The sequence below is a fragment of the Hippopotamus amphibius genome, chromosome 4 (assembly GCF_030028045.1).
Source record: "Hippopotamus amphibius kiboko isolate mHipAmp2 chromosome 4, mHipAmp2.hap2, whole genome shotgun sequence".
Classification (NCBI taxonomy): Eukaryota; Metazoa; Chordata; class Mammalia; order Artiodactyla; family Hippopotamidae; genus Hippopotamus; species Hippopotamus amphibius.
In genome coordinates this window covers 156,000,713-156,013,400 of record NC_080189.1, presented here as the reverse complement: position 1 = coordinate 156,013,400, position 12,688 = coordinate 156,000,713, and the positions used below count along the sequence as shown (strand labels likewise).

The following is a 12,688-nucleotide window of genomic DNA, read 5'->3' as shown; positions in this document are numbered from 1 at the left end:
CATACCATGGAGCAGCCGGTGGGGGAAGAAAAGAAGTCTCTGCAAATTAAAAAGTAGGTTGGATTTTGGACGTTTCGCTTCTCTCCAAGACTGGTTTGACAAATACAGGAGCCCATGCATAAAATGTAAGCAGTTTGCTAACGTTTTTAGTCTTCTCTCACTTTCCCTACACTGCTCACTCCCAGACCTCTTAGAAGTAGGAAAAGAGCAAACTGCAGAAAACTCCCGACGACCCTAAATTTTCATTTGTCATTTATTGAAGCATCACCTCGGGATCGTTAAGGCCCTGGGTGCTCAGGAGAAAAAGTTCCCAGAGAACTGCCAGAAATCATCATCCAAGTGCTCTCCCACTATTCTCCCACTTAATCATTCTTCACCCACCCCACCGACACCCCACAGGAGGCTGAGAACTTCCCTCCTGCACCTCATAAGCAGTGATGCCCAGGACCGGTCCCTGACTCTGTGTTTGGTTAAACAGGAAACCCCCCAAATCACCCACATTTGTTAGCATCAAGACCCATAACAGAGGCGCCTCGGGAAAATCCACAAGCCTTGGTGGGCCAGGAAAAGCTTCTCAGGGTAAAAATCACCATCTCTAAACACGTTTTGCTTCCCATCCACTTTCCTGCTTCGATGGAAACCAAAAATTCCTTTCCGTCTCAACTTCTGCAGCTTTCAACTGTTTTAGCAGCAGACTGTCAGAGCTCAAGAGGCTGCTGGGGGTCCTTTCCTGTCTTCTGATAGTCCTCTGTAGCATCAATAAAACACATGTGGATGCACGTGTGCCCTCCACCCCCCGAAACACACACATACCTCTTCCATCTCTCTCCAAGGGCGAGGAACGACGCAGAGGGAGAGGCAGCAGGATGGGAGTGCCCCAGATCAATGGATATTTGAAACTCAAACACATGGCCCGGGACCTACCCTGCATGTGTTAATTACCACACATGTGCCCATAAAGGAGTCCGTGAAACACAAGGCGCCCAAAGAACAGAAGGAGGCAAGGACATTCCAAGGGATTAAGTAAATAGTCTGAAGTTCTGACCCTCCTCCCCTCCTGGAGCACGTGCATCTGGGTAAGATAACCAGGCCTCCCTCCCTCCTTCCCCCGCTTCTCCCCTCGGGCCCCACACCTGTGGACCCAGCATCAGGAGCGACCCAGACCTCCTTGCTGGCCAGACGACTGTGACCTGCTACCGCCTGGCCTCTCTCCCTCTCCCTTGCCTCCCGCTATCTCCCCGGGCCTCCTCCCCCAGCCTCCTCCCGCTCTGCCTTTCTCCTCCTCTCCTTCGGAGGACTGATTCCTGGCTGGCAACCAGACCCTCCGTCGCACAATACGCCTTTTCATTCCTCCCAGGCAGAGAGAACTGATCCCTCCAAGCCCCGTCGGTCCACGGAGCATGTTCAAAAAGGCAATAGAGTGGGGAAAGAAGGGGCTGCGTCCGTGCCTCCCCACCCCCCCCCCCAACACACACACCCAGACCCCCAGCCTCGCCCCCTTTCTGAGCATCTTCCGGGCCTAGCATCCCTCTGGGCAGGTCTCAGGCTGCAAGCTGTGGCTCTAGGGAGATGCCTTCTAGGAGACCCCACATGTGGGCACGAGCTCAGACAAGGGCCCTTTGTGTCCTCCCACCTGCTGCCCTCCGGAGCACATTCCATTCTTAAGTGGCAGCTGAAAGAGGGACCTCAGCAGGGCCGACACAGGATATTACAAATGCCCTCTCACACCCTGTCCCTGTTCAAACCCCAGCTTCTGGGACAGGTGTGGCTTCAGGTGGCCCTTCCTACAGGTGGCCCAAACCTGCTTTTCCCTGCACTGCCCACAGCAGACAAAGAGAAGAGATTCAACACCTCTGTGGATCATGCAGTGTAGAAGGAAGGAGAGGCCACTGGGCAGAAGTCAAGTGCCCAGGGGCCAGTGAGCCCCAGCATCTCCCCCACCCCCCCGCCAGGCCTTTGCACCAAAGGGGAAGCCTCTTCACGACCATCTGGGAGGGAGGAACCCACCGGGGTAAGAGAGCACAGAGCTAGGGGACTGTCGGCAACTTATCCCCCTGACATGAGGCTTCAGACTCTACCTCCTTGTCCCTGGCATCATCCCTGGAGGAATCCGATTCCCCTGCCCTCTTCCAACCGGATCAGCAAGAGCCCACCGTGACCACAGGTCTGCTTCTTATTGTTATCCACAGGGTACAAAGCCACAGCAACCTGGAAAGTACATCCTGGGAAGTACTTCTCTGTGCAGTTTAAGAACCAAAATCCTCTGGTTGGCCTTCCTCAGTGCAGGTGCTTCACTCAGCATTATGCACTCTGTTCCCTTTGGTGCGGAAAGTCTGGGTGGTCTGTTTTGCATGATTACTCTTATTTTTTCCCCACCACCAGGACCTCATGCCCAGGAATAAAGACGATGCTCCTGAAGATGTCAGTTGCAATAAGCCAAACTGAAGGCGGCTCCCTTTTCCAACCCCAATAAATCATAGGCAGACACACCACTCACAGTGTCGATGATCTCAAGTCTTTGCAGAAAGAAACATTCATCCCCCCTCCCGCCTTCCCTCCTAAAAGGGAACCACCAACACTCAGGGCTGTCCCCCGCTATGCTGGGAAGGACCTGGAAAGGCTCCCTTCTTTTTTGCCCACTTACTTGTTCCTGCTCTCTGGAGGGGAGCAGCCCATAAGGTCCCTTGGTCCATGGTTTCTAGTGGGTGGTGGTATCACCAAGCTCCACTTCCACGTCTTCTTGGAGCACCTGCACACAGGGACAGCAGGTTCTCCAGACTCTCAGCTCCTGCATTCAGGCAGGGGGACTCTGCCTCCTCTTCTGAATCCCATAGAATAAGCTCCTGGGGCAAGGTCCAGGGCCTTGCCTTCATTTCCCTGTGACTGTGGGTGTAAGATAAGCCTGTACGCCCCATACTGATCTTCGCAGGCCCAACTCTCCAGGTGGACTCTCACGAGCACGTAGTTCCCAAGGCCCAGATTCAGGTGGGAGGGCTCAAACTCAGTTGAGATCTCCTGTCTGGGTTTTACCTGAGAGCCCAAAATGGGACTTCTGGAGTGCTTGCAGGTGCAATAACATTGATACCTGTTTTCCACGCAACTATCAGCTCTCTGCATGTATGCTGTGCTGGAGATAAGAGGCAGTGAATCTTAGTGTCTTCCACACCGGAAAGTATGGTCAGCACATCCCAGAGACCTATTCCTATGTCAGCTGGTCCACTAAATAGCACTCAGACAAATGCCCTAGGTGGGGCCAGTGGCACAGTTTGTAGGGCCCAGTGCAAAGTGAAAATGCAAAGCCTTTTGTTCAAAAAGCTGGAAAAAAGGTGCCACAAAAGACACCAAAATATCAAGTCTTATCCTCTCTTCCATAGTCTCTCTCTTCACTTGCCATGATGTTTTTTAATTTGCTATTTAGTGCAGTTCTGGGTAATGAAAAATGAAAATTCTAAGTGTACTATGGAAGCCCCATAGCCCGCATCACAAGAGCTATCTGCCAATGAGGCTGTAGCAGGTAGGTACAGTGCACGTGTCTCTTCTGCTCACACACACACGCTTCGTTGTTCCATTGGACTGTATTTACAAAACCCAAGCTCAAAGGAAAATAATTAAGAATTTTGAGACAACAGCTACACAAGTCGCCTGCCCATGAAGCATCTAGTCTTAGTGAAGAGAATCTGGATGTGCTGGGACAATTACCGAGGAGAATCGAGGAGGAAAAACTGTTCAGATGGGTTTCCAAAATAAAAGAGTCAGGGCAGACTTGCGCATGCCTGCCTTCATTGTGCTTTTCTGTTCAACGCTAGCTACACTGGTCGTTGATGGACTGAACTTCCTGCAGGAACCCCAGAGTCTCAGGGTCCCCGCCAGCTCTGTGCACTCACTCACCTCTCTCAGAAATTCTGGGAGCTTGGTCCCCACCACCACAGGAGCCTTACTTAGCTCTGGGGCTTCTGGGAGGAAACACAGAAGAAGAATAGGGATTTTCTGTGGGCCACTTTTAGCTTTCACCCCAGGCTCCTTCCATCTTGTCTAAGGACGCCTGCCTGGACTGGCTTTAGAAGCAAACATTTAGATAAAGCGTGAAACTCCACTCACCTTTCCTTCCTGAGTTACCCTGGCTCACGGGCTTATCGGTGACGGAACCTTGGGTGAGAGGGGAAACAAAAACACAGACGTTCAGAGTGCATCACGGTTGGTTTCTTTCAAAGAGTTGGTAAAGCCTGATGTTAGGAGCAAATGGTTATGTATATACATATATTGTATACACATCTAGGAACATTATATACAAAGTGAGTACATACATACATGTGAGTGGGGTTTGTTTAACATCAATGTCACTGATATCACAGCACTGTTGAGATGAACCATGATTTCCAGGCTCCCTGGCAATAGTCTTGACCAGATTTTCGCAAAATTCCACATCCACATAACTCCTTTGTGGAACATTCCACTGACCACCCCTCTCGCCTCCACTTCCCACCGAGACTCCAGGTTCTGAGCCACATCCAGTCAGTGGGGCCAGCTGAAAAGAAAACCCCTCTCACTGCAGATGCGATGATTGACATCCCTCGCTGGTTAGGGCAGGAAATCGGTGATTTTCCATCTGCATTAAGTAGAAAATTGTTGGCCCAATTGTACTGAATGGGCCAAAATAGTCTGAGGCATGGAAACAATTTTCTAGACGCAGCCTGATCCTCAAACAGGGGGCACTGTGTGGCTTTGGCCAAACGCTGTGCCCCGCACGTGCCTGGATGCCCTGTGCCCTCGTCCGACGGTCCTGACCCTGCTGCACCTGCCTTTCCTATGAGGCCCAGCCCCACACATGCAGGGTACAGCCAGCTCAGGCGCACAAGGGCATCTGCGGAGGTCCCTAGAACCAAAGAGGAGAAATCCAGCCCAGTCCATATCCGGCCCCTTCTCCATATGCTAGTTTTGTGAGAATTCAATTATATTACGGGGCATGACTTGTTTCTCACATTTGTTTGCTTTAAATGAAACTTTCCAGGTCATTTGCAAGGAGGCCTCATTCCTCCCCCTCCCCGCACCAACCCCAATTAAGGTTTCCAGTTTCTATGTAAACCACAAATAAAGTAAACTTTCCTTTTTGGCCTGCAAATTTTGGTTTCCTAATGTAGATACTTACTGCCCTTTCCACTCACTTTCCCCCTTATATAGCAGGGTTGGTTGAAAAATGAATAAATTTGCGGAAAAAAGAAACACGTTAGGATAGCAGGACTGCTAGCCTTTGGAATTTCCCAGAGGTTTTAGAATAATGTTTTATACTTTGCTTGCACTTAAAAATTAAAAATAAGTAAATAAATAAAATCTCATATACACAGATCACAAAGAAATAGGAAGCAGCTGGTGGACAGGACAGGCTTTTTTTTTTTTTAATGGGGGCTGAGCTGCATAGTGAATTAAGGGAGTGTCTTGAAGTCCCTTACCATCTGAATGCGAGTGGGAAGTGTGGAGCTTGCCGAAATCCCTAATGCACAATCCCACAAAGCTGATCTAAGAACAAAATTTCTCTCTGCCTATAAAGTTGGAAATAGAAAGGACTTACTTTTTCCTGTGGACTCACCCAGAAGGTCGCTACGAAGCAGTGGTTCCCTAACTCGTCTCATCATCAGAACCACCTGAGAAGCTTCATAAAGGTGGACTCAAGTCTCACTCCAGACCTACTGGATCCAAATATTGAAGGAGAAGCCTCGGCACCTGGGTTCTTTTTGAATTTCCCAGGCACTGCTGATGACAGCCAGATTTGAGGGCCGCCGTTACGGATGTTTTCCATCACCGTACATTACATCGTTCAGGTGTGGCAAACATATGGCAACGTAGACCATCACTCTCCTCACCTGTGCCCATGAAAGACGCCGCTAATTGGTCGTCACAGTCTTTGATGTTGAACTCCCAAGCAGTCTTGAAATCTATCTCAATAAAGTGCGCCCAGGGCCACTAGCAACCAAGAGCACACAAGCTACAAATTTATATGCCATGCTCTCCAGAAGTTATGGCCAATGTTTGAGAAAAGAGCATTGAACCAGAAACCTAAACTCAAAATAAATAAATACATACACACAGACATGTACTGACCCTATCACCCAGCTGACAACAGAACAAGCGTGTTTGGGTAACCGCCACCAATCTTTCAAAAGTGCCCCCGAAAGATGCAGGAGACCAGCCAAGGAGTCTCTCTCCAACCCTTTTCTTTCTTCCCGCCCTTCCCTACGGTACCTGAACATACAGGAGTTTTATTCTGCACAGAAGAGCCACTGATGGGCTTCCCATCTGGAGTGACACACCAGCAGTACCCCGTGTAAGTATGGCACTGCACCTGTTCGAGGAAGTGGGAAGCGGAAAAGAACCATAAGTCTTGGGTCACAGTATCAAGAGTCACCTCCCACCCCTTTCAAAGCATCCCCAGCATGGCAGAGAGCTCTTTCCACCTCTCACCCAGCATCCCTTCCCCGAGCGTCCCTTGAAGGTGGGCCAGATAACATTGATTACATGTTCTGTGTGACTCCCAGGTGCAACCACAGCAATTTACCTACTGTTTCCTTACGACATTTAACGCTTAATCTCTTACACCGTACTCGGATACGTCCGCTGTGTATCCCATCCATTTGTAAAAAATTCTGATTGGTGAACTAATTTGGCAAGTACAAGCTGGAATGTCACCACTGTAGGTGGATATGACCCTTCTTTAACAAGCAGAGACAAGCGAAAAGCTTTTCTTCTTTTTCTAGCTTTTCCCAGCATCCGTTCCTACAGTCAGCCTGCCTATTGATCACATGGCTCTCTTGAGAAAAGAGCACATGTGATGGGGTTAAGGTAAAAACAAGGCCACTTGTGCCTGCAGGTTCTGGGTCTAGATGCCTTGTGGCACCACTGTGTGAGCTTCTCAAGCCTCTATGATCAGGTCCACGCTGCCTGGGAATAGTAAATAAAAATGAGGCTTTTGGCTTCATTTGGAGGAACTCTTCTTTCTCTTTCAATAGTTGTCACTCTGTCCACCTCCTCCACCCCACCCCATCAACCTTCTCCCACCCACTTTCTACACAAATGAGGGCCTCACTCCCCTGCTTGAAACCCTTCAATGACTTGCCATCATACTCAGGATGGAAATGATGCTGATTTGCATGAGCTTGAGGGCCCCCATGATCTGCCCCTGCCTATCCCCCCAGCCTCATTCTACCCCCAGGTCTCCACACACCCTCCATTTCAGCCACAAGCAACCCTTTGAGGCTCAAAAACACATCCTAATGCCTCATGATTCTGAACCTTTGTTTGCTCCAACTTGTCAATCTGTCCAGAATACCATTCCCCAACCCATTACAGCCCACTCTCAAGCCCTTTGTCTTCCCACCCCATGCATGATACACCTTCTCCTTAAAGTGGTCCCAGCCTCCCCACCTCCTCTCCCTCCTTCCTCCGACCCTCCACACACCCTGGTTCCCAATATTCAGAGCCCTTATTACAATGAGCTTAACTGTTGATCTGTCTAGTCTATCTCTCCCATTAGATGATGACCTCCCTAAGGCAAGGGACTGAATATTCACTATTTCTCTATTCCAAGCATCTATCACAATGTCCGACATTTATTATAGGCATTTGATGAGTTGAATAAGTGCATGAATGATCATATTTCCTGAATTCTTGGTCTCTATCCATTCTAAAAAATGCAACATCAATTTAAACAGCCCTGCCACATTAAATGTAGATCTCAATTACAAGCTGTGTGCCAACTGCACAGACATTAAAGTGTGGGGAAAAGGTGCCTCTTGGGATGAAGGACATATTAGAATCAAGGGTGGACAATAACAGCATACAAATCAAGTGGTGAGGGATACAAGGGGTACAGAGGTAAAGGAGAGATTTGACAGCCTGGGTAAAATCTGGAAGTTATCAGCAAGGCAGAAAAGGCTTCTGCTCTTGTGTGGGTACCAAACACCACAGTTTTTCTCAAAACTAGTTGTTTTATTAGAGACCTACCCAGAGAAATCAGGCTAAGAACAAGATGTAGGGCATGTTATTCCTACGAGTAGGATGACTGTATCAAAGAGGCATTTAGCTCTACTGTCCATGCAGGGAAATTGTAGTCGATGCCTTTACCCCAGGACCATGTTTCACTCCCACTTCATCTCGTGGAAACCATCCATAAACCCCCAGGGCCACGGATGCTATCCCAGATGCTCACCAAAAGATCAATGTCCTAAGGCAAGTTAGTGCTACCTTCTGAGGAAGTCTAAGGGTGGAATGGAAAGAAACCCAGACAGACCTGGGTTTGAATACTGATCCAGCCAGTTACGAACAGGCATGTTACTTAGCTCTTTGAGCTCCATCTATAAAATGGGGATAACATCACCAAACCTGGAGGGCTCTTACAAGGAAAACAGACAGTGTGAGTCCAGGGCCTGGCACGGGGCAGGGGCCGCATACAGGGTGGCTGCGGCAACGACTGCTCTCGGCTGTGTCAGAAACACCTGGCAAGCCGGCCTCCTCGCGGGCCAGAGCTCCCCTGGGAACCCCCGGAGGCTTGGGCAGGAAGCTCTGCTGGAAACTTGGAGTTCAGATTCTGTCCGGCCCCCAGGGGATTGGCTCCAAGGGATGACTCCTCGCCAGTGGCAGCATTTTAATCGGGCCTGGCTGGCTGCTTCTTCCTCCTTGGCCAATAATCACCTCTGGGGAAGCCTTTCCCTGGGGCCAGGCAGCCACGCTGACTCACCCCCGGGCCCCTTGGCTCCCACAGCCAAAGCCAGCCTCCCTTTCCACAAGGGCAGTACCCCCCAAGTCCAGCTCCGAGGCTGCAAGGAGCACCCCTCCTCCTGGGCCTGCAGAGTCCCAGCCGAGGCTGCTGGGGACAGAAGTGCATGGCTGAGGAAGAGGCTGAGCCCAAAGCTTTGTTTTGGGGGGATTTAGCCTGACCTTGGGGCTCAGAGGGTCCCAAGGGCCACACGCTCACTGAGAGCGCCCATTGTATCTGTAAGGGCTCGCAGACACAGCCTCCCAGCCCCCAGCCAGGCCCACAGCCCCAAACACGGCCTCTTTCTCCCCAGAGCCCTTGGCATTTTCCTCAGACCAGGCTCCAAGGAATAGACTCCAGATGACAAAATCCTCAGGCTGAAAGCTGCTTCCAAGTCCCTGAGAGTTTTACAACCGGAATTGAATCAGGAATCGTTGCCATGTTCCTCTGAGGCTTGGAATCCACTGTTATGGGCACACCTGCCCCAGGTGTGCTGCAGGAGAAAGAACAACAGTGAACAAAAGAAGACCCGGAGGACCCAGGCAGGGTCTCCACCTGCAGGAATTTCAGGAAGGGCCCAGCAAGGTCAATTCCCTTTGCTGAAGGAGCCCTGAAAGAATGGACCCATGGTTCTCAATTGAGAGGTTGTTTGTAAGTTGTCTTGGGGAGTTTCCAAGATGTCTTCTTGAAGAAAAAGAAGTTACATGGAGACAGAAAGCAGTGGTTATGGAGTAAGACTGCAGCCCACCTTCCTTAGGACCAACCAGGTCTACCACTTCATTTTAAGTTAATCGCTGAACTTTCCAGCCCTCTGCAGCCTTGGAAAGGTTCGTAGCCAAACCAAGCCTCAGACTGCCCGTGACTATTTAAAAAAAGGGAGATGATAATACCTACCTCACTCAGTTGCTGGGAGGATTAAACTAGACAATGTAAATAAAGCACTCAGCTCACATGGTAAGTGCCCAGTCAAACTTAGCTATTTATTTTTATTATCATTATGTTATTTTTTAGCCAACTATCTGTTCACTCAAAGAAAGCACAGCTAGATTCTCTGATGGAAACTAAAGAACATTCTATTCTGACCAGTCCCAAGGGAAGGAGTGATCTGAAATTGGCAAAAAGTGTGAACAAGTTTGAAGGGGAAGGGGAAGTTTGTTTTCATATAGAAATATTTCTATTACTCTCAGAAGAGAGAAGTAACGTTTCTTGCAGAAAAGCAATCAGGATGTAAATTCTATAGGTTTATATATACATGATCAAGAGGTAAATCCCACTTAGTTTCACTTCCTCACTTGCAAACATATTTATTCTTTTAAATTAATAAGTAATCCCCTTTGTTCTCTCTCCCCTACACACTACAGCCTCAAATTAATCAACTCTCAGATTTAATCTATGTGAAAAGCATGGGCCAAGAGGAACTGACAAGGTAACTGGCTATTTCCAGTGTCTAACATCTAGTGTAGTTTTCAAATCTCAGGGTTGTTCCAGCAACAGAGGTACAGATACAAACCATGGCGTTTGTTCCTACCCCACTCTGGAATATCCTGGGAAAGCTAAAGTGTCAATTGATGGGTCTTCCTGAAGAGATAAGACGTGTTTTTACATCAACCTAAGCGAGGTTACTCTCTGGTTATATTGCAACTATACTGTTGAATATATCTGGTACTCCTAAAGGTGCTTTAAAACAGTATGTTCTTAGGTAGGTAAATTTCATCTCTGACTCACATACTTAAATATTTTTGGCCAGAAGCCCTTTGCAAAACAGCCCAGTGGTGTACTTCAGGTCAACCTCTCCGTGCAAATTAAGACAAATATGAAATTATTTTAAGCCTGTTACATTAGGTCAACTTGCAGACGCCTGGAAGAATGTGGGAGGCTAGCACTCCCAGTGAGTGCAGTTGAGTGACTGATGAACAGAGAACAGAGCAAACACCAGCTCACAGGGCAAAGCCAATGGGGCATCAGATGGGAAGAAAGCACAAGAAAAGCAAAGGAGACAATGGACCATGCAGAGAGACAAGGATCACTCAGGTGCCACGCCCCAAATGGAAAACACCACCTTCTACCTTTACAATGACTTTTCAATCACCACCTACCAATGCATTATCTCAAGGTCACCCAGTGTGTGACTCTTTCCTCGATGAGGTACGGGGAGCAGAGGTTATTTTTTCAAATGTCACAGCTAGTTCATAACAGCACAGGAATTCAGATCCCGATCTCCAAGCTCTCATAAAATTTCAGAATTGACAGAGCTGGAGAAAACTGCAGATATCACCAGTCTCACCTAGACGCTTTACAACTGAGGAAACCAAGACCCAGAGACAAGAGAGGTATCATGATGGCCAATACCTAGTCCATGCAGACAGAAGTTCCCCAGACCTGGAAGGAAGGTGAAGAAAGGCCTGGGTCCCAGTGCTGGGTGTCTCTGTGCCCTGTAATTCTCTGAAAAATGGAACTCTTTTGGGGGGAGAGGGAGAGGAGGTGGAATAAATGTTCAAATCAAGAGTCTTTTGCTCCAGCTTGGGTGAGAGGCCAGTTCTGGAGTAGTTCGGACGACAGAAGGCAGACCTTGCCTCCCAAAGTAGCTTCTTTGTTGTTGGACTTTTGCTGTTTTTCCTATCAGCTTCCCTAGGAGAACAGTCTTCCCTGCATGTGCCCACTTCCTTCCCTTCTCCTGGAATGCGAAGCTGCTGTTCCTCCTCCTTTATGTCTGTCACTTTGATACAGTGATGAATACAGTTGGTGTCCTATGGGGTGTGACTAGGAATTATTGGAGATGAAAGGGTTCTCTAGCCAAACAACTTTGGAATATTGGGTCAAATAAAATTTAAAAATTTCTTGACTGCAGGACTTCTCAGAGCCTTAAATCAGTTCATGATTCAGCTCTAAGAGGAAGATATCATTTGCAACAATTCCTAAAGTTAATTAGCTGTGGGACCCTCCCTTAACTTTGTGTGGGTGAAACCAAATCCCCCTAACACTGAGTTTATTATTTTTAACCTCTCTATCTAAAGTGGTATGCCCTTTCTTGTCCCACCCTGTTCCCCTCAGGATTGAGGAGTATCAAAGAAAACAGCTATTGAAAACAAGCAGGACCCTGTGGGGCCCTTCCAAGTACCAAAGCCCATTTTCTTATTTGCAGAAAACTACACTAAACTAAAGGAGGCTTTAGTCTCCTAGGCCTTCCCTGAGTTCCAAAGAGCAGACTCAAGCAGTTACTAATTAGGGAAGTGAGAGAGTATAGAAACAAAGGAAAAGCAGTCAAGCAAGAAAAGTAATGATAGCTTAAACAATATTTAAATGATTGTAAAACAGAGTCCTACTTCCTCTGCAAGAGATGTATATAACAATCTGACATAAATCTTTGAGTTGCTCTGCAGAAACTAAGACCCCCTCCACCCAGGTGGAGGATGGTGACTACATGATGAAAAAATGCATGTGGACCCCAGACTGCTTGGAACCAGAAGATTGATGATTAAGATTCCTGAAACGTCATCCTGTTACCTCACCACCAACCAATCAGAAGAAAGTCCACAAGCTGCAAACCTCACCCCAAATGTTGCCTTTAAAAACTTCCCTGAAAGCCATCAGGGAGTTCAGGTCTTTTGAGTATGAGCTGCCCATTTTCTTTGCTTGGCACCCTGCAATAAATACTATACTTTCCTTCACCATAACCTGGTATCAGTAGATTGGCTTTGCTGTGCCTGGGCAAGGGCAAATGGGCCCAAGTTTGGTTTGGTAACACAGGGAGCGTTCCATGGTAGTACTAGTGTTCTCTGAAACACACTTTAAAAAAGAGAAGAAAAGAAAACAAGAAAAGAGAAGGGAAGAAGAAAAAAAGCAAAGCAGTATAATGAAGAGTAGGGCCTTGCTATATTTCTTGCTATATTTTTCTGCTTTTCCCAGTCATACTTTCTCCCTATCCAGGTATCAGACTTTCAT

General features: G+C 48.0%; 1 protein-coding gene across 2 annotated transcripts in view; it reads right to left on the bottom strand.

Annotated features, from left to right (window-relative positions):
- The window catches only part of SMOC1 (SPARC related modular calcium binding 1), a 138,062-nt gene that overhangs the window by 47,222 nt on the left and 78,152 nt on the right, over window positions 1–12,688 (bottom strand). For both annotated transcript variants that reach the window (XM_057732165.1, XM_057732164.1), the window contains exons 4-5: window positions 6,238–6,337; window positions 4,099–4,146 (exon numbers count right to left, since the gene is read on the bottom strand). In XM_057732165.1, coding sequence (XP_057588148.1) covers window positions 4,099–4,146; window positions 6,238–6,337 — 148 coding nt within the window. The remainder of the gene's footprint in view (window positions 1–4,098; window positions 4,147–6,237; window positions 6,338–12,688) is intronic.